The 18,839-nt window shown below is 48.2% G+C and overlaps 1 protein-coding gene across 8 annotated transcripts in view; it reads left to right on the forward strand.

The window, feature by feature from the left end:
• Capn3 (calpain 3) overlaps positions 1 to 18,476 on the forward strand; it is a 40,772-nt gene extending 22,296 nt beyond the window's left edge. For 2 of the 8 annotated variants that reach the window (XM_021182450.2, XM_021182466.2), the window contains 15 exons: positions 1,178 to 1,261; positions 2,794 to 2,879; positions 4,159 to 4,236; positions 5,019 to 5,179; positions 8,066 to 8,235; positions 8,530 to 8,541; positions 9,160 to 9,368; positions 10,282 to 10,318; positions 15,642 to 15,719; positions 15,935 to 16,141; positions 16,530 to 16,598; positions 16,687 to 16,765; positions 16,902 to 17,018; positions 17,647 to 17,705; positions 18,031 to 18,430. In XM_021182450.2, coding sequence (XP_021038109.1) covers positions 1,178 to 1,261; positions 2,794 to 2,879; positions 4,159 to 4,236; positions 5,019 to 5,179; positions 8,066 to 8,235; positions 8,530 to 8,541; positions 9,160 to 9,368; positions 10,282 to 10,318; positions 15,642 to 15,719; positions 15,935 to 16,141; positions 16,530 to 16,598; positions 16,687 to 16,765; positions 16,902 to 17,018; positions 17,647 to 17,705; positions 18,031 to 18,057 — 1,473 coding nt within the window. In that variant the 3' untranslated portion in view covers positions 18,058 to 18,430. Of the gene's footprint in view, positions 1 to 1,177; positions 1,262 to 2,793; positions 2,880 to 4,158; positions 4,237 to 5,018; positions 5,180 to 8,065; positions 8,236 to 8,529; positions 8,542 to 9,159; positions 9,369 to 10,092; positions 10,139 to 10,281; positions 10,319 to 12,459; positions 12,478 to 14,592; positions 14,707 to 15,641; positions 15,720 to 15,934; positions 16,142 to 16,529; positions 16,599 to 16,686; positions 16,766 to 16,901; positions 17,019 to 17,646; positions 17,706 to 18,030 lie in introns of those variants that run through there. The other 6 variants (XM_021182442.2, XM_021182448.2, XM_021182471.1 and 3 more) reach the window with 6 other exon arrangements.
• Positions 18,477 to 18,839: the final 363 nt, after the last annotated feature.

Below are 18,839 nucleotides of genomic sequence, written 5' to 3' on the forward strand. Positions count from 1 at the left end.
CTGTCCTGGAACTCACTCTGTAGACCAGGCTGGCCTCGAACTCAGAAATTCGCCTGCCTCTGCCTCCCAAGTGCTGGGATTAAAGGTGTGTGCCACCACTGCCCAGCAAGGTTCATATTTTTAAAATGCAACTAAGTATTCTTTTTATATCATTTTAGAAGCTGTACAATATTCTGATGTGCAAATATATTATAATTTACTTACTAACACTCTATTGAAGAGTTAGAGGGTTTTTTAAAGTCTGTTTTTCAAAAGTGCTGTAATAAGCATAAAGACAGTTTTGTATACACACATAATGGTTTCTATAGGAGAGTCTCAAGAAGAAAACTGCTGGTCAAAATGATAGGCCGTGTAGCGCCAAAAGCTATCTCAGGTGGCCTCTGAGCTATAGCTGAGCAGATCAGTGAATGCCCTGCCCTAATCTGAGTCAGATGAATGAAATCGAAGACACTAAGATGAAAAAAGTTCCAGACTCACCTACACCTGTCACCCTGAAGAAGGCTTCAGGAATTCACTCCCATGTGGCTCCCAGAAGCTTCCCCAAAGCTGTTGTTACTGGGCCAGCTGATGCTGGGATGCCTGTCGAGAGCTTGGTGGTCTATCTACCCTTGTGCCGAGGAACCCTCAAGAACTAGAACTTGAACATCTTTGCCCCTGAATTCAGGCATAGTCCTGTCACAGCAGGGAACCACCCCATATGTATTGCCAGCATTGGGAGTAGGGACTGAATTGTCTTGACTTCCATGTTCTAGTAAGTGTGAGGGAGGCAAGGTGACAGCAAGAGAACTCTCTTTCTCAAATCCTTCTTTGGGGAATAGTCAACTCTAGATGGGCTCAGAGGAAGGCACAGACCCACGATGTCCCCCTCTCCTCTGCTGAGGGAGTCTAGAATGAAGGGGAAATTCTTTTACTTACCTCCTATTCCAGGACTCACCTTGATCTCTGGCCATCAGGGCAGCAAGATCAGCTAGGAGGACTAGGGCAGCATCTTCCTGTTGCTCTTGAAAAACCAGCGAGGGTCTGATCCTGGCCATGAGGCATAAGGTGAAGGAAGAGAGTCATCTTTAGTCTGAGATAACTCAGAAAAGAACCAGTATGAGCCCTTGTCTCCACTCAACAGAACTTCTGCCCTCTTTCACCCCAGCTCCTGATAGGCTGTCTGGTTATTTCTCTACAGACAATTGTTCCGGTGCAGTATGAAACAAGAATGGCCTGTGGGCTGGTGAAAGGGCATGCCTATTCAGTCACTGGGCTGGAGGAGGTGAGTCTGTTGGAGCTTGGTGGGGCCTGGAAACCCCTGAGTTGACCTGCTAAAGTCAGGACTTAACTTTCTGTGCCTCTCTCACCACCCAGAGAACTTGCCAGTCAGGTCCAAGCTGGGTTTCTGAGGGCAGAAGGGACCTATGGGACTGACTTGAGGTAGACCTGGCCGCTAATCTTCTGGGTTCAGCTGTGTGTCTAGTGAATGTACACACTTATGCATGTGTGCCTGTGGAGGCAAGGGGTCAGTATTGGGTGTTCCTTGGTGATTCATCTTATTTTGAGATGGTGCCTCTCACTGAGCCTGGACCTTACCAATTGGTTAGATTGGTTGGTTAATGAGCTCCAGGGATCCGCCCTCCCTGTGCTGGGGTTCCATATATACTTTGCTGTGGCATCATTTTTACATGGGTGCTGGGGATCCAAACTTGGGTCTCTATTCTTGACCAGCAGGTATTTCATCAGCTGAGTGGTTCCCTGGCCCTTCCCTTTGCTTTTAACGCTGAAGACTGGGATTTGTCTAGTTGTTTCCAAGGAACGACTAGAAACACAGCTTTTGGCCTACAAAGTTGAGCTTGTGTACTGCCTTGTTTCCTGTCCTCTGGTGTCCATTTTGCTTCCTGTGGGGTTTCTGAAGTGTCCTGGGTCATTTCCCAAGCAGGATCATTGTGAGGCTGTAGCATGCAGTTGGACAGGTTATGTCCTGAAAAAAAAATGGCCTAAGAGAGGCTGTGTCTGCATCCCCCACTGCACGTGATTGGAGAATGGGGCATCTTTTTCTAATTGGTCTGTTGAGGGGAGGCATCTGTCTGTAGTTTATCTATCAGGGGCCTGCTTTAAATCACCCTCAGAAAGGGGTAGTGAAGGGTCTCGGTAGAAGCACTTACTACGCAAGTATGAAGACTCAAGTCCAAACCTGGGACCCAGAGCAGAAGGAGAGGACTGACTCCAGGAAGTTGTCCTCTACTGTGCACATGTGCACTGAGACACATGCACACCCACCCTCACATCACACACATACATACATGTGCACACACGCATGTGCACACACGCATGCGCGCGCGCACACACACACACACTGAATAAAAATAAGGGCAGGAGAGGTGGCTCTGCAGTTAAGAGCATTTCTTGTTCTTCCAGAGGACCTGGGTTTGGGTCCCAGCACCATCAGGTAACTCTAGTTCCAGGAGCTCTGAGAACCTCTGGCCTGCTTGCTCGGGCACTTGCAGGCATATGGTGCACATAAACTCACATGGGCAGACATACATCCACATAAGTAAAAAGAATAAAGCCTAACAAAATACTTAATATGTTTCTAAAGCCTCATCATAAATGTTTATCCCCCTCCACCAGTACATACCATGGCCAGACGCCTCACCCTGTCAGCAAGCTTCTGGTTTGTCCACCTGGCCAGGGCCAGGCAGGCAGCCTTTATACTGGATTCTCACAACTTCTTCCCAGCCCTCATAGCAAGTCAGATGCCCCATCTTTCCAAACTTGCTTGAGCTTCCAAGTTGTGTCTCTTTGCCTCAGGCCCTGTTCAAAGGTGAGAAGGTGAAGTTGGTGCGGCTGCGGAACCCCTGGGGCCAGGTGGAGTGGAACGGCTCTTGGAGTGATGGGTGAGGCAGTCCACGGGCAACAGAGCTTGGGGCCACACTGGGGTGGGTACCAAACCATGAGAGTACTGTTGATACTGGTGGAAGATCATTCTCAAACCAGTGACCTACAGAGAAGGACACTTCTGTGGGTTCCCCAAAAGGGCAGGAGGTGAAGGCAGGGGAGCCAGGGACTCAGTGAACATGATGGTACTTATATTCTTGAGAGGAAAGGTTCTAGAAGCCTCCACCAGAGTTCTGGACTAAACAGGCGATTCCCTTCTTAGTGTCTATCCCCTTTACCTCACCTACAAAATGGAAGCAGTACCTACAGTGTCCAGGTGACTCTTATGAGGGGTAAAGGTGACAGCTGGGGAAAGCTCTTAACTGAGACCAAAAGAGCCTCTCCTTCGGAAAAAAAGAAAGAAAGAAAGAAAGAAAGAAAGAAAGAAAGAAAGAAAGAAAGAAAGAAGAAAGAGAGGAAGGAAGAAAGAGGGAAGAAGAAAGAAAGAAAGAAAGAAAGAAAGAAAGAAAGAAAGAAAGAAAGAAAGAAGAAAGAGAGGAAGGAAGAAAGAGGGAGGAAGAAAGAAAGAAAGAAAGAAAGAAAGAAAGAAAGAAAGAAAGAAAGAAAGAAAGAAAGAAAGAAAGAAAGAAAGGAAGGAAGGAAGGAAGGAAGGAAGGAAGGAAGGAAGGAAGGAAGGAAGAAAGAAAGAAAGAAAGAAAGAAAGAAAGAAAGAAAGAAAGAAAGAAAGAAAGGAAGGAAGGAAGGAAGGAAGGAAGGAAGGAAGGAAGGAAGGAAGGAAGAAGCTGGGCGTGGTGGCGCATGCCTTTAATCCTAGCACTCAGGAGGCAGAGGCAGGTGGATTTCTGAGTTGGAGGCCAGCCTGGTCTACAAAGTGAGTTCCAAGACAGCCAGGGCTATACAGAGAGACCCTGTCTCGAAAAACCAAAAAAAAAAAAAAAAAAAAAAAAAAAAACAGGGAAGGAAGGAAGGAAGGAAGAGTGCCTGGCTGTTTTCCTGTTACATGATCTTTTCTTAGCACTCCGTGGGCAGCAAGCTAATAGTTTCGAAGAAGTTCATGAAGTCCTCATAGCTCCTAGGCAGATGATATAGTCGGTTCCCTTCTGCAGCTGAGGAAGTCGAAGCTGACAGGTCAAGTGACATGTCTAAGGATATACAGCTATCTGATGCAGATTCAAGCTCTTAATGAGGAGGCTAGAAGATTCAGGCAGAGACAGTCAAGCCCTTGTGAACCCACTCGAGGGGATTGGAACTTTCTTAATTTCCCCATTTTCCTACCAGTTGGAAGGACTGGAGCTTTGTAGACAAAGACGAGAAGGCCCGTCTACAGCACCAGGTCACCGAGGATGGGGAGTTCTGGTAAGTTCATGGCCCAGGCGGGTAGGTGAGATCTCAGGTTCCAATCAGAAGCCACTGGGTTGCATCTTTGGCATATCTGGGCCCTGTTTTCCTATGGGTACTCAAGGCCCAGCAAAGGTGAGGTTCTGAAAAGAGAGTGCCAGTCATGGCAGTGACTGAGCTCAGACCCAGGCCCTCCCATGGCAGCTCTCATTCCAGAAGCTACCCTTGCGCACTGGCCCTGATGTGGCTCTCTTCTGGGGCTTTTCTTACCTGATATCCAGTGCCAGCCTTATTCTGATCATGTCAGCCTTCTGAGTCTCAGCTGACAATAGTGTCTCCTATGACGCCTTTGGTTCCCTCAGGACCCAGAGGCATTTATCTATGATGTTACTGGCCTTAAAACTATCTTTTTCCAAGTGACATCTCTTTTTTCCATGCTGAAAATGTGCCTGGCAATAGTGAAACATACAGTGAGTAACATTTTCGAGAACTAATTTCCGGCACACTCTTTTCAAAGACAAATGAGGAGTCATGAGCATAAGACATGGTGATAGTTTGGGGTAGCTAGGTCAGAAGTGACAGTGCCAGGCACACACCTGTAAGTCCATCATTTGGGAGACAGAGGCAGAAGGGTAGAAAGGTCAAGGCCAACCAAGACCACAGGATGAAATCCTGTCTCTCAAAAGCAATTGAACAAGCCAAGTGACATCAGGGTCTTCTGGGGGACTTTACTGTGCTGTATTAGCCCTGAACCTTCCCTTCCTCGGCCTGTGTGAGTGTCTCCTCTCTCGACCTCTCAGGATGTCATATGATGACTTTGTCTACCATTTCACGAAGCTGGAGATCTGCAACCTCACAGCTGACGCCCTGGAGTCCGATAAGCTTCAGACCTGGACAGTGTCTGTAAACGAGGGCCGCTGGGTGAGGGGCTGTTCTGCTGGAGGCTGCCGAAACTTCCCAGGTGGGAGAGCCTCTGGATGGGGGAAGGTCTAGGCAGAACTCATTCCAGGCAGAATAATATTATCTATCACTTATCGAGCCTGTCCTAAATTCGGGATGCACTGTCTTATGAAAGCCTCCTCAGTTAAGGAAGGAAACATGCCAAGGGACCTCCGACAGGGAGCTTGTAGCAACTTGAGCTTGAAGCAGGAAACTGTCAGAACGCCATGCCAATCCTGTTGAAGGTGTATTTGAGGACCTGGTCACCACTGCATTAGCCCACGGCAGAGATGCTGAATGCATGTCCAAGGCAGTGGCCTCAGAGATGGGGCAGCAGAGAGAATTCAGATTTAGGGAAGGAATAATGAGTGATACCAAGGGTCCCAGTACAATGACCTGGGCAGGTGAGTCAATATTGTAATATTAATTACACAGAACCAAAGTTGGCGTGCTGTTTTTATGTGGTTGGTTGTGGAGTCACAGTAAGAGGAGTTTAGTTTATGACATGAAAAGTTTGAGGTACATATTGACTCCCATGGTAAAGATTTGTAGTAGAGAACTGAAGTCATCTGCATTTTAGAGCAGACTTGGTTATATGATAAAAATTCAATGAAGATGACAGAGAGATGGTTCAGCCTATAAAGAACTTTCCGGATAAACTGAGTCTGGATCCTCAAACCCCCACAAAAGTCATGTGTACTAAGTTGTGTGTCCAAGACCCCAGTGATGGGAAATGGAGACAGGAGAATCCCAGAAGCTCAGGGGCCAGTTAGCCCAGCATACATATCAGTAGACAACAGAGACTCCCAAGCAAAGTGGAAGGAGAGGACTGACATTGCCCTTTGACCTCCATGCACATGCCATGCCGTGCATACATCTGCTTTCACAAACACACACACACACACACACACACACACACACACACACCATATACACACAAAACTCAGTATTTTATGATGAAAAAAAAAAAAAACGAGTAAATAGATGAGAAGAAAAGGGTGGTAGAGAGTGGGAAGCCAGATAGGAAACTGAGCCTAGACATGTACCTCAGGTGTCATTGGAATGTAGGGGTCTATTAGAAAGTAGAGGTCACACAAGGCTATGGTGGTGTACTCCTTTAATCCCAGCACATGGAAGGCAGAGACAGGCAGATCTCTGTTTGAAGCCAGCCTGATCTTCAGAGTTTAGGACAGCCAGGGCTACACAGAGAAACTCTGTCTCTGGAAAAAAGAAAAGAAAGAAGACACTAACACCACACACACACACACACCACCACCACCACCACCACCACCACCACCACACACACCACACACCACACACCACACACACACCACACACACACACACACACACACACATATACACATAACATACACACACACACACATCACAGTGGAGAGGGTCAGATGCCTAGGGAAACAGCATAGGTGAAACCAGAGGAGAAACATAAAGCCTCATTCACTTGAGAACAGTGACACTTGAGGAGTAGGCTAAAAGTTAAACAGCTGTCATGTGTCAAAGACAATGAACGTTCAGAAAGGAGGAGACATGACAGCATTGCACATCCAGACCGTGCAATGCCAGAAGCACTGGTTTAGTTTTCTACTGCTGTGGTGAAATACCAAGACCAAAACAACTTGGGGAGGAAAGGGTTTATTTGGCATCACTGTTCATCAGAGGAGGAATTCAGGAACTCAAACGGGCAGGAACCTGGAAGCAGATGCTGAGGCAGAGACCATGGAGGGGTGCTGTTTACCGGCTTGCTTTTCATGGCTTGCTCAGCCTGATTTTTTTATAGAACCCAGGACCACAGGTTGTCTGCTTATAGTACAATCTTAGGGAGACATTTTATCAGTGGCAGAGAGAAGGAGATTCCCTCTTTTCTGATGACTCTAACTTGTATCAAGTTGATATAAAACTAGCCAGCATAAGGGTAGGGGGTCTCACTCACCAATAATTACACAAATGCTTAGATCATGCTTTCCATAAATAACTGCATCTTACAGTTGTCCGGAATGGGAAGCAGGCCTCTTAAAACTTTTTTACATCGTATATAACTTCTTTTCAATGAGGAATTTTTACATAACCCTGTGTATAGGTGTATAAAATAGGTATGCAAATCAGACTGATAAAACATTAAGACATTTACTTGGGAGACTGGGGTGTAACATAGTTAATAGTTTGCTTGCGTAGCATGCATGAAGTCACACTCTCACACACATACACACAGAGAATAAAACATGTATGGTTGCACATGCTTCTAATCCCAGCATGAAGGATGTAGTCAGGAGAATTGTCACAAAAAAATGAAAAGAAAACAAATTTATTTTATTTTAAAACAGTTCATGGTGCACATGTAAATTTGCCATTTATTTTATGTTAATGAGATAGATGCACTTGTTCGCTTTTGCTCAAAAATTTAAATCTTGTGGAATATTAGATCCCGTAGGACACAGAGCATCTTCTTTTTGGAATTGATGGATATTTTGATGTTATAACTGTCAATCTTGAGGATCCCATTTCTTGAGGATCCCATTTATATAAATAAGTAGTAGGAATCGGCAGCAGTTCTTAGGGCCATTTCAGAAATTTCTGGGAATTCTTCCCTAATTCTAAGTCAAAATCCATTTAACTGGCGAGATGGCTCAGTGGTAAAGAGCTCTTACTGCTCTTGCAGAGGACCTCAGTTCGGTTCCCAGCAACCACATGGTGGCCCTCTTCTGATCTCCATGGGCACCAGACATGCATGCGGTACACAGACATAGGCAAACCACCCATACACATATAAATCAAAACCTTAACGTTACCCCTCATAAGGAACAGAGGAGAACGGATCTCTGTCCTGCTTCCCTTCCTGCCATTTCTCTTAGAGGCGCATCTGAACACGCATTTCCTTTCTTGGGTCACAGACACTTTCTGGACCAACCCGCAGTACCGTCTCAAGCTTCTGGAGGAAGACGATGACCCTGAGGACTCTGAGGTGATCTGCAGCTTCCTCGTGGCTCTGATGCAGAAGAACCGGCGCAAGGACCGGAAGCTGGGGGCCAACCTCTTCACTATTGGCTTCGCCATCTACGAGGTATGAGCGCCCCGGCTCCATTACGGGAAACACCTTTCCAACGGGGAGAACTTGAGAGTTTCCAACAGGGTCCTCTGGTTTTTCATGTCCCCAGTGACCAACAGGGCTCCTGCTCTCAGGCCCACACATGTCTGTCACCAGTGTAAATGCCACAGGTGCAGTAGGCGGGACGGAGCTGGCCGGGTGGTAGCAGGAGTTAGAGCCTACAGTCACTCTAATATGTCTGGCATTCCCTTCTGCCGACTCTGTACCCTCATTCACATCAGAGGTGTTCTTTTTCTATTTCGCTTCCAGGTTCCCAAAGAGGTATAGCAGTGGCAGCGGCCAGCCGTGGTGTGCAGCATTCCTTGGGGGCTCTAAGTCTGTCTGTGGCTCCCTAAGAAGCTTCCTGGTAGGGTGGTGAGCGAGGCTGATAAGAGGGTACCACGCCCATAATGCACGTTTTCTCCCTCCCACCAGGACACCCTGCCCATCAAACACGCAAACCTTCCCACACTTACTCTTTCATATTCATGCAACTATACACTCTCAGAGGTGCGTTTGAAGGAGGCTGCCTCCTAGAATAGGAGAATCGCCTTCTTCAGAGCCCAGAGTCCTTCCCCATCTTTGGGGCACTTGTGAGCTTGAGGGATTTGGATTTGGGGATCATCAGTTCTGGTGAGTGGCCCTGCCAAGGGAAAAACATAGACCTGATCTTTATTTTTGAATCCTGCCCCCGCCACCCCCTCCCCCAAAAAAAGGAAGAGGAGGAAGTGAGCTACAGAATTTCTGTGATGTTCAGCAATTTGAGGCCTTAGGAACTGGAAGTAGGTAGGTAAGGACGGTGAAACGAATGACCAAAGAGTCAGGGCCCTTGGAGGGGACTATGAGCAGGTCCACACAACCTTCCCAAGGGGCTCAGTTCTTTTGGGTTCTTGCCCCCAGATGCACGGGAATAAGCAACACCTGCAGAAGGACTTCTTCTTGTACAACGCCTCCAAGGCCAGAAGCAAAACCTACATCAACATGCGGGAGGTGTCCCAGCGCTTCCGCCTGCCACCCAGCGAGTATGTCATCGTACCCTCCACCTACGAGCCCCACCAGGAGGGGGAATTCATCCTCCGAGTCTTCTCTGAAAAGAGGAATCTCTCTGAGTGAGTGCCAGCCTGGCTCCCCCCCCCCCCCCCCACCGCTAAGAGGTCACTCATGTGGCCCGTCTATAGCCAGGAGGCAGCTGGACCAATTTCCTTCAGGTCTTTTGGGACACACCCACAGGCTTTTGCCATTCTGTACTCTGGGACCTTTACTCAAGTTCCTTCAGTCCTTTCTTTGATTGCTTTTTACAGCACCGGAGTGCAATCCTGGGGAGCCACAGGTTTAACTAAATTTCCCAGGCTGGCCTTGAACTCACTCAGATTGGCCTCGAACCTTTGATCCTCCTACCCCAGCCTCCAGAGGAGTTGCAAGTATAGCCCTGTGGCACTAGAGCATCTCACAAATATTCATTCCATTCATCCTGCAGATATGTTTTGAGCAGCCATTCTACCCCAGGACTCTTCCAGGCACTGGGTATCATGAAGTAAACAGGATCACAGAAACAGAAACAGAAGGGGCTCAGTGCCTTTATGAAGGTTAACACTCAAGGGACAAGGGACGAGGAAACACACATTGCTTTATAGACACATTAGATTTATAGAAATGATAAGTGAGTGAGTGTAGTTGGAATGCACGGGAAGCCAGCCAGGCTTCATCTCAGCAGATGTACTGACAGACCCTGCCTCTCTGAGTTCTGTCCCTGGAAGAGGTGCTAGGCCTGTTGCTAGGTAGCTGGGCCATGCTTTGAGGGAGCTCTGGGCAACACCAAGGAGTAGCTGTGCACCTGGGCTTTTTTGGGAATGGCGTCTACACGAGGCTGGCTCCTGGGGTGGGTGTTTAGTCCCAGGCTCTTTTAGATTTAATCTCAAATCTTGGACCACAAAGAAGCCATGTGACCTGGACAAATTTGTGGGGGTGACTCCTGTTTGTTCCAGGGGATATTGAGATACCCTTTGTTTGTGTTTTTCACAGGGAAGCTGAAAATACAATATCTGTGGATCGGCCAGTGGTAAGTGGTTAGGCTCTTAACTATGAGAAGATATGGGGTCACATTCCAGCCCAGGCAGGGGCAGTCAAGTGTGCATGGCAGAAGGAATGATGTTTCTGTTGTAGAACCATTTTGCTGGTCAGAAGCGGGAGTGTGGAAGAGGAGAAAGTATTTTATCAATTAGAGGAAGGCAGCTGGGTTTAGGAAGTGATGGCAAGGAAGGCTAATATTGGCTTAAGAGTTTGGATCGCGTCTGATTTCTCACACAGAGAAAAGGGACTAGGTTCAGGACCCAGGGTCAGAACCTGGGTCATTCACCTTCCACCTGGGTGACTTGGTCATGCTTACAGAATCCCTCTGACTCCGCTTTCTACTCTGCAAAATGGGGATACTCATAATCCCCTGGCCATGCTGGTGGAGTTTAGATCTATAAGCTCACACGTGTGAAATGTCTGCTGTAGCATGTGCATCACAAGGGCATTTCTAGATATCCTTCAGGACTGTGGCTTACATCATTTCTTCAGACGTTCGGAGAAGTGCATGAGATGGATGAGGTTGTCATCCTAGCTTTTCACTCGAGAAGGTGGTGGCTCAGTGGGGTTAAATGGCTTCCTTGCACTCCTGGAGGCAGGACGTGGTAGGTAGGGCAGTGGAGAAGTTTAGATTCTCGTGTATGTGTGTGTGTGTGTGTGTGTGTGTGTTTCAGGAGAGAGGGGTCGGTGTAATGGAGGAGACTCAGGTCTGCCATGGATCTTGGGGCTGTTCTCAGAGTGACTTGACCCAGGACAAACGCCCCACTGAGCGTCTTTCAGGTAGTGACTCCCATGATCACAATGCTGGTTCCGGCACATCTTACACATCTGCACATCTTATTTTAGGGTTGGGTGTGTCTTGCTCTTCCTCATCCTTTGAGTGCTGGAACAGCATAGAATATGTTTCAGGAGTTGCTCACTCAAAGATTTCATGGACTGGGAGCGTAGCTGAGTGTAGAATGCTTGCCTGGTATTGACAAGGCTCTGGATTCAATTCTAGCGCTGCTTAAGGGGGAGGAGGGAGGCTCATGGGAACGGGCATGTCATGAGTACTGCAGGTCAGTGGAGGGGGTCTAGTGTCCTTACATAGCTATGTTTGTCAACAGCTTTCAAATAACACATGGTGGGCCAGGTGTGGTGGCACAAGTGGATCTCTGGTTTCAAGGCCTACAGAGAGAGTTCCAGGACAGCTAGGGCTACACAGAGAAACCCTGGTTTTTTGTTTGTTTGTTTTTGGGATTTTTTTGTGTGTTTTGTTTTGTTGTTGTTTTATTTATTTTTTATTTATTTATTTATTTATTTTTAAAGATTTATTTATTTATTATATNTAAGTACACTGNAGCTGTCTTCAGACACTCCAGAAGAGGGCGCCAGATCTCGTTACGGATGGTTGTGAGCCACCATGTGGTTGCTGGGATTTGAACTCCGAACCTTCGGAAGAGCAGTTGGGTGCTCTTACCCACTGAGCCATCTCACCAGCCCCTGTTGTTGTTTTTAAAGACTCTGGGTAGGGTCTCAGCTGACTTGCCACAGGACATTGCTGGCCCAGTGTAATTGCCAAACCTTCCGATTTTACATAAAAAGCCCCAACCTGGAAACACATATGAATCTCCCTGTTACATGTTTGCCTAAATATTAAAACAAAATCTCCTTTTAAAAAAAAACTTCACTTTCACACAGGTTTGAATGAGCCACATTTTGGCGACCAATTTTATTTTTAAGGACTGGCAAGGTCCTTTCCCTCCCTAGCATCAGATTAGCAGAACAAAGCATAGCAGCTGAACAAAGCATAGCAGCTGTCAGTCTTGAGATGTGGCAGAAGGACACTTTTCCTCCTTTGCACTCTGTGTTCTTTAAAAAAATTGTATTTTATTAATTTATTCATTCATTCATGTATGTGCATGTCCCAAGCACACATGTGGGGGTCAGAGGACAACTTGTGGCAGTCAGTTCTTTTGTTTTGCTTTGTGGTTCCCAGGGGTCATTTGGGTTGTCAGTCTTGGTGGCAAGTGCCTTTACCCCCTGAGCTCCAATTGATTACAATATCTGGACCCCAGAGCCTTGAGCCACTGGCCACCCTAGAAACTTGATTTTCACCCATTCCTCACTTACTGTCCCCTTTCCATGCAGAAAAAGAAAAAAAACAAGGTGAGTGGGCCAGGCACTGTGCTTATGTGTGCACATGCATGCATGTGTGTGTGCATATGTGTAATATGTGGCACGGGTATGTATACTTGTGTATATGCATGCATATGCATATACTTGTGTAACATGTGGCATGTGTATACTTGTGTATACGCATGCATATGTATACACACGTGTAACATATGACATGTGTGTGTATACTCATGCATATGTATACACACGTGTAACATATGGCATGTGTGTGTACACTGTGGCATGTGTAAGACGCACTTCTTCCTCTTCTCCTTGGAGCCTCTGCTGAGTTGGGTGCCCTTGCAAGTGCTTCAGCTCAGCCTCACAGTGATCCTCCTGGTCTGTGGTTCCATTATCAGTCCTGTGTTTAGAGGGCGAAAAGGCAGACCAGACAAACCAGTCTCCCTGAGACCACACTTAGCCAGGGAGTTCCCCAGAGTCTGTGCTCTGAAATACCACAGCCGTCAGACAAGGTTTGGTGTGGGTGCTTATGGTGGTCCTGAGGAATCTATCTCAGAGGTTCTCCTGGCACGAGTGCTGGTCCAGCCCAGAGGGAACATATACCATGTGGAGTGCTTATAGCAAGCCCCTACCCCACTATATAATAGTATCTATAAGGTAGACACTGTTTATGCTTTTTATAAGTGAGAGTTTCACATTCAGAAAAGCAAAGTGATTTGCCCACACAGTTAGCAACTGGGGACATTGGAACCACAGTCCCACATATGTCTACTCTGAGACCAGTCTCCTGCCTCACCTCCCCAGGGCTCCCTACACTTCAAGGCTTGTGTTGTCAAGACTGCATGTGAGTCTATAAGCGCATGGCTGGTAGAGATGCCCCATGGCTACACCCTGGCTACACCCTGCCCACTAGTCTGCTCAGACCGTCACCTTCGCTTGTTCTGAAATCCCTACTAGTTTCATTTGCTTTGGCAAGAGCCGCTGTTTATAAAAGCGAGCTGCGGTCTAAGGAGCTAAACCCGGCTCTCTCCGGTGCTCCCCCGGGTGAGCTGCACAGGAACAGAGTGGGGCCTCCCTGACCAGGCTGCTTTTTTTAGCTGAGGCTGCTAAGATTGTCTGCACTTTGGCCCCAAGCCCTGCTGTTTCCCACCACACCAACACAGGCAGGATGTGGCGGCCACTCTGTAGCTCTTCTGTGGCCTCTGCACTTACATGAATATGGCCTTAAGGTAGCCCCCCTGCTTCTGTAGTACCTTCGGGGTTTGCACAATAAGTACAGTTTTACCTTCACTACATCTGGCTTCCGCAGAGGCCCTATCAGAAGGGAAAGTGAGGTTTTACCAGGTGCAGTAGCAGATGAGTGTGAACAGCCACTGAAGGTAGTTCTTACATGAGGGGAGGAGGGCTGGGCAGAGCAGACATGCCACAAGCAACAGGATATGAGAGGTTCCTGGGGAACCACGGGGCCAGAGCTCTGTTTTCTACTAGGATGGCCTTGAATTTGTGGTCATTCCCTCTGCTAGGGTTACAGTTGTGTGCCACCACGACCAGCCCGAAAGCCTCATTTTTAATGGGTTTGACACTGAATTTCTGGGAGACTTCAGTGTTTTGCCACTTGAAAAATAAATCCACAAAAGTACTTGATAGTCACCGATCACATCATCTGTGCTCAGCATTCTTCGCGCTTTTGCGTGTTACTTAGGAACGCACAAGGAGAAATGGGAGGTGGGTACAATAGTGGACCATCCAACTTATAGAACATATTAGCTGTTTTTAAAAATATGAATAAAACTGAGAACTGAGGTTCAAGCCACACATGGTGGTATACACAGGGGCTAGACTGAGCTACAGTGGGATTCAGTCCCAAACAAAACAAAACACAGAGAGGGAGGGAGGGACAAACAGACAGACAGAAACGGAGAGAGACAGACAGGGACAGAGAGTGTACTCTTCAAGGTCCAGAAAGGTTTGGCATGTCTCCTAGCCACACGGCTTGTGAGTTCAGAAATGGGACTCAGGCTTCTGAGTGACCATTTCCTCCTCAGTGGACAAAGCTGCTTCAGGGGTCGTCTGCCTCTTGTGTCCCTCAGTCTGTAATACTTGCTTCCCTCCTGCCCGCCCCTTTCCCTCCCCTCCTCTCCCCAGCCCATCATCTTCGTTTCTGACAGAGCAAACAGCAACAAGGAGCTGGGTGTGGACCAGGAGGCAGAGGAGGGCAAAGACAAAGCAGGGCCCGAGAAACGAGGGGAAACCCCACAGGTTTCTGAGCATGCGGCATGGATGGGGAGTTTAGCTCATAGTGGGGGCTCTGCTATGCTCTTGGGGTTCATAGGGGTTATGGTGGCTCTCAGGGGAGGGTCTTTTCAACACTGAGGGGTTTGGAATTGTCTGCTGACTTTTCCTCCCGGCAAGTTCCTCTGGGTAAGTGTCTTTTTTTTTTTTTTTTTTTTTGGTTTTTCGAGACAGGGTTTCTCTGTGTAGCCTTGGCTGTCCTGGCACTCACTTTGTAGACCAGGCTGGCCTCGAACTCAGAAATCCGCCTGCCTCTGCCTCCCAAGTGCTGGGATTAAAGGTGTGCGCCACCACGCCCAGCTTGGGTAAGTGTCTTTTAAGGTTGCTGCCACACCAAACCAGTCCTAGGGTGGGAAGGATAGGCCAAGCACCGCCCACTGAAGCCTCTCCAGCCAGGACAATGGAGCATGGGGAGACAAAGGCTGAGTGAGGCAAGCCAGCTGCAAAGAATGAAGCTGAACTCTGTCTTTATTCAGAGTTGTTGCAAAGGGAGGAAAAAGGGATGGTAGCAGAAAGTGGGGTCTGACAGCAGCCCTGCAGCACTCCAGGGCCACGCCCTCCATCCAAGAGAACCTATCAGGTGGGGAGGGAGGGTTCCTTTGAGGACTTAGCTACAGAGACAGTAGTGGTTGGAGGACCTGGCCTCTGGTCAGGCTCAAAAGAGCAGAGAAAGTTCTATGTGGAAGAGAGTCAAGAGAGGCAAGGATGCTGTCTGCATGTTAGCATGGCAAGTTTATCCTTTGGCCCGAGGTTCCAGGACTGCAGAGCCTCTAGAATCCTCACTCTGAGTTTGCAGGTAGACTGAAAACATGAACCTTGTGCGACCTGCTGCTGCTTTATGGGGCTGTTTGGGATACTGACGCCTGGGTTCCCATAAACCAGTTTCCTTTGTGTCCCTATAGCCAAGGCCTGGCCACACAGACCAGGAAAGTGATGAGCAGCAGCAATTCCGGAACATCTTCAGGCAGATCGCAGGCGACGTATGTATCTCTATCCTAGCCCAGGGACCCACCTCCTCAACGACTCATCGTCTACCAGGGGTCATTTGATGTGGGAGAACCAGAGAATGTGTGATGCATCAAAGAAACCTGTGCTTTTGGGTTCAACCACTGACTGGGTGGCTCAGAGCCTTCTGGCTGTGAGCTGCTTGCTGCACTGGCTGCTCTGCCCCTTACAATTCTCTTCTCTCCCTCAGGACATGGAGATCTGTGCAGATGAACTCAAGAATGTCCTCAACACAGTGGTGAACAAACGTGAGCGACCCACGCCGGATGTGGGGGATGGGCAGGGGCCCCAGCTGTCTGAAAGCAGCTCCTCACCCTTCTCCATCCCCCCAGACAAGGACCTGAAGACACAAGGGTTCACGCTGGAGTCCTGCAGAAGCATGATAGCTCTCATGGATGTATCCTTCTATCTGCCCAGAGGATCAGGGGAACAGTTAAGGGTGTCCATGCCCAGGGAAAAGCTTAAGGGAATCCTAACACAGATACTCCTGGATGTCTGGCAGAGGTTAGGAATGGATACTGGGTAGTGGCTGGTCATCACCTCTGGCTCTTACCTCAGACTTGAAACCCTGCTTGGCATGCTGCCCAAACTTCCTAGCGGGCAGGCTCTGTGAGCTGTAAAGATGGCAGGAACTCTGGTCAAGAAGGGAGAAGGATAGAACCTGGCAGAGTCAGGGGCCCTGGTAAAGGTGGTTTAATCACCTTCCCTGCATAGTGCCCTAGACACCCTCACCCAGTTCAGAGGCATTTTACTATGTGCCTGTGGTCCTTACATCTATCCTCTAGACAGATGGCTCTGGAAGACTGAATCTTCAAGAGTTCCATCACCTCTGGAAAAAGATCAAGGCCTGGCAGGTGCGATGAGAGACAGATGTGGGAATGATGGACAGGGTTAACTTGGGATTAAGTGTGTGATTGCTGTCTTTGAACTTTGTATTTTCAGAAAATCTTCAAGCACTATGACACAGACCATTCCGGTACCATCAATAGCTATGAGATGCGAAATGCAGTCAATGATGCAGGTGCTGGGGTGCAGGGGATGCTGGGGGGAGAGAGGGTGACAACATGTAGACCTGAGAGCCAGGGGAAGCAGGAGGGGATGGGAAAGGAGACTGCAAGCCTGAGAACTTCATCCTTCCCTCTCCCTGCCCCTCCAAGGCTTCCATCTCAACAGCCAACTCTATGACATCATCACCATGCGCTATGCAGACAAACACATGAACATCGACTTTGACAGCTTCATCTGCTGCTTCGTCAGGCTGGAAGGGATGTTCAGTAAGTGAGGGGCTACTCCCCAGACTTCTCAAGCCCTCTGGGCTCCTTCCCCATAGTACAGTCACAACAATAAGAGCTCAGCCTGACAGTTGCCCACTCTTCCACTGAGGCTGCATGTCAGCCGTTACTCTCTGAAGGCCAAGAGAAGGATGGCAAAGGGAGACGAAAGAGGCAAGGGAGAGATGGATACTGGTTACCTCCTGCATGGATCTGTGTGGAAGGATAGCACTCAGCACAGAGGCTTCTTAAATTACAGATCTGAGCACTCAGATGATGCTCACGTGTGATCTCAGCAGTTAGGTAGGAGAGATAGGAGGATTATGAATTCAAGGCCAGTCTGGGCTACTTGGAGAGACCTTGTTTCAATAATAAAACAAGGGCTGGCAAGATGGCTCAGCTGCGTGGGTCTGGTGGTCTGAGTTTAATGGCTGAAATCCATGAGGTGGAAGGAGAAAACCAATCTCAGAGTTGCCCCTCTGACCTCTACATATGTTCTGTGCCCACATGCATACAATAATAAATTCTTCAAGAAGCAAACACAAGTAAACTAGGTCCAAACCCTAAGAAAAGGAATGGGAGGTGACAAATGAGAGTCTGTGACTAGCATTTACTTTATGCTTTCACACAGGAGCTTTTAACGCATTTGACAAGGATGGCGATGGTATCATCAAACTGAATGTACTTGAGGTAAGCACAGCAAACACAGCACATCCCCTGCACAGAACCCACGGGGGAGGGGGGGGGATGAAGGACAGGCAGAACCCAGCCTGCTTCTCACTCTCAGGACTGGAACTTGGTGAAGATTGTGATTCCTGGGGTGGGTGTACAACAGAGCCTAGCCCCACCTCTTGAGTTGCATCCCTGTGGAAGATACTTTCCTAGGGAAGACCCAGGGAAGGCAAGCTGCTCCTTTAAGACTCCTCCCTTTCTCTGTCCCAGGACAAGCAATTCCTAGGGATGATGGGAATCTCCTTGTTTGCTCTTGTACTGATCTCAGGGTTTCTTCTTCCAGTGGCTGCAGCTTACCATGTATGCCTGAAAAAGACTGACTTCATGTAAGAGCAACTAGGAATTCATCTCAACACAACACAGCTAGAGCCATTTACCACAAAAGACCCACTAGGTGCATCTCCACCAAACCTACGGGGCTCCTGGTCATGTTCCTTCTCCATTTTGCACCAACTCTTGGTGCACAGCCTGATGCCACCTGAAGTGTCTGGCTTGCTGAGAGGTCTGTAGATTCTGAAACTGTCTACTTAGCTTGTACTGGGTTGTCCACAGCACCTGTAGATGGCTCTCACTCACGAAGGAGCCCAGTCACCATCTGCACTCAGTTCTGCCAGTTTTAGGGTGGGTCTATTCTGGGGTCAATAGGGCGTGGATATTTGACAAAAATGTGGCTACATTCTGAAAGAAGCTATCTAAATAAAGGCACACACATGGCTGGTTCCACTATTCTCCTTATTAGCATTTCTCAGCCACAGGAGGACTGAGTGTCTTCCAGTCATATTTCATGTATCACCTCCACAAAGATCTCATTTGGGGATAGGGAGATGGTTGATACAGGTCTACACAACCATGAGGAGCCCAGTGGTAGCTTACACCTGTAACTACAGTAATGGAGAACAATGACAAGGGGAATTCTGCAGGCCCACTGGCCAGTCAAGCCAAAAGGATGAGGTTTGGTACGAGAGAGCCTGGATATGGTGGAGGGACTGGGGAGCAATGGCTTACGGGGTAGAATTGCTGAGTTTGGATCCCCAGAGCTCACACAAATGTAAATACCTGTTGGGAGTCATCACCCGCCTGTACTTCCATCCC

The sequence above is a fragment of the Mus caroli genome, chromosome 2, assembly GCF_900094665.2.
Source record: "Mus caroli chromosome 2, CAROLI_EIJ_v1.1, whole genome shotgun sequence".
NCBI classification, from domain to species: domain Eukaryota; kingdom Metazoa; phylum Chordata; class Mammalia; order Rodentia; family Muridae; genus Mus; species Mus caroli.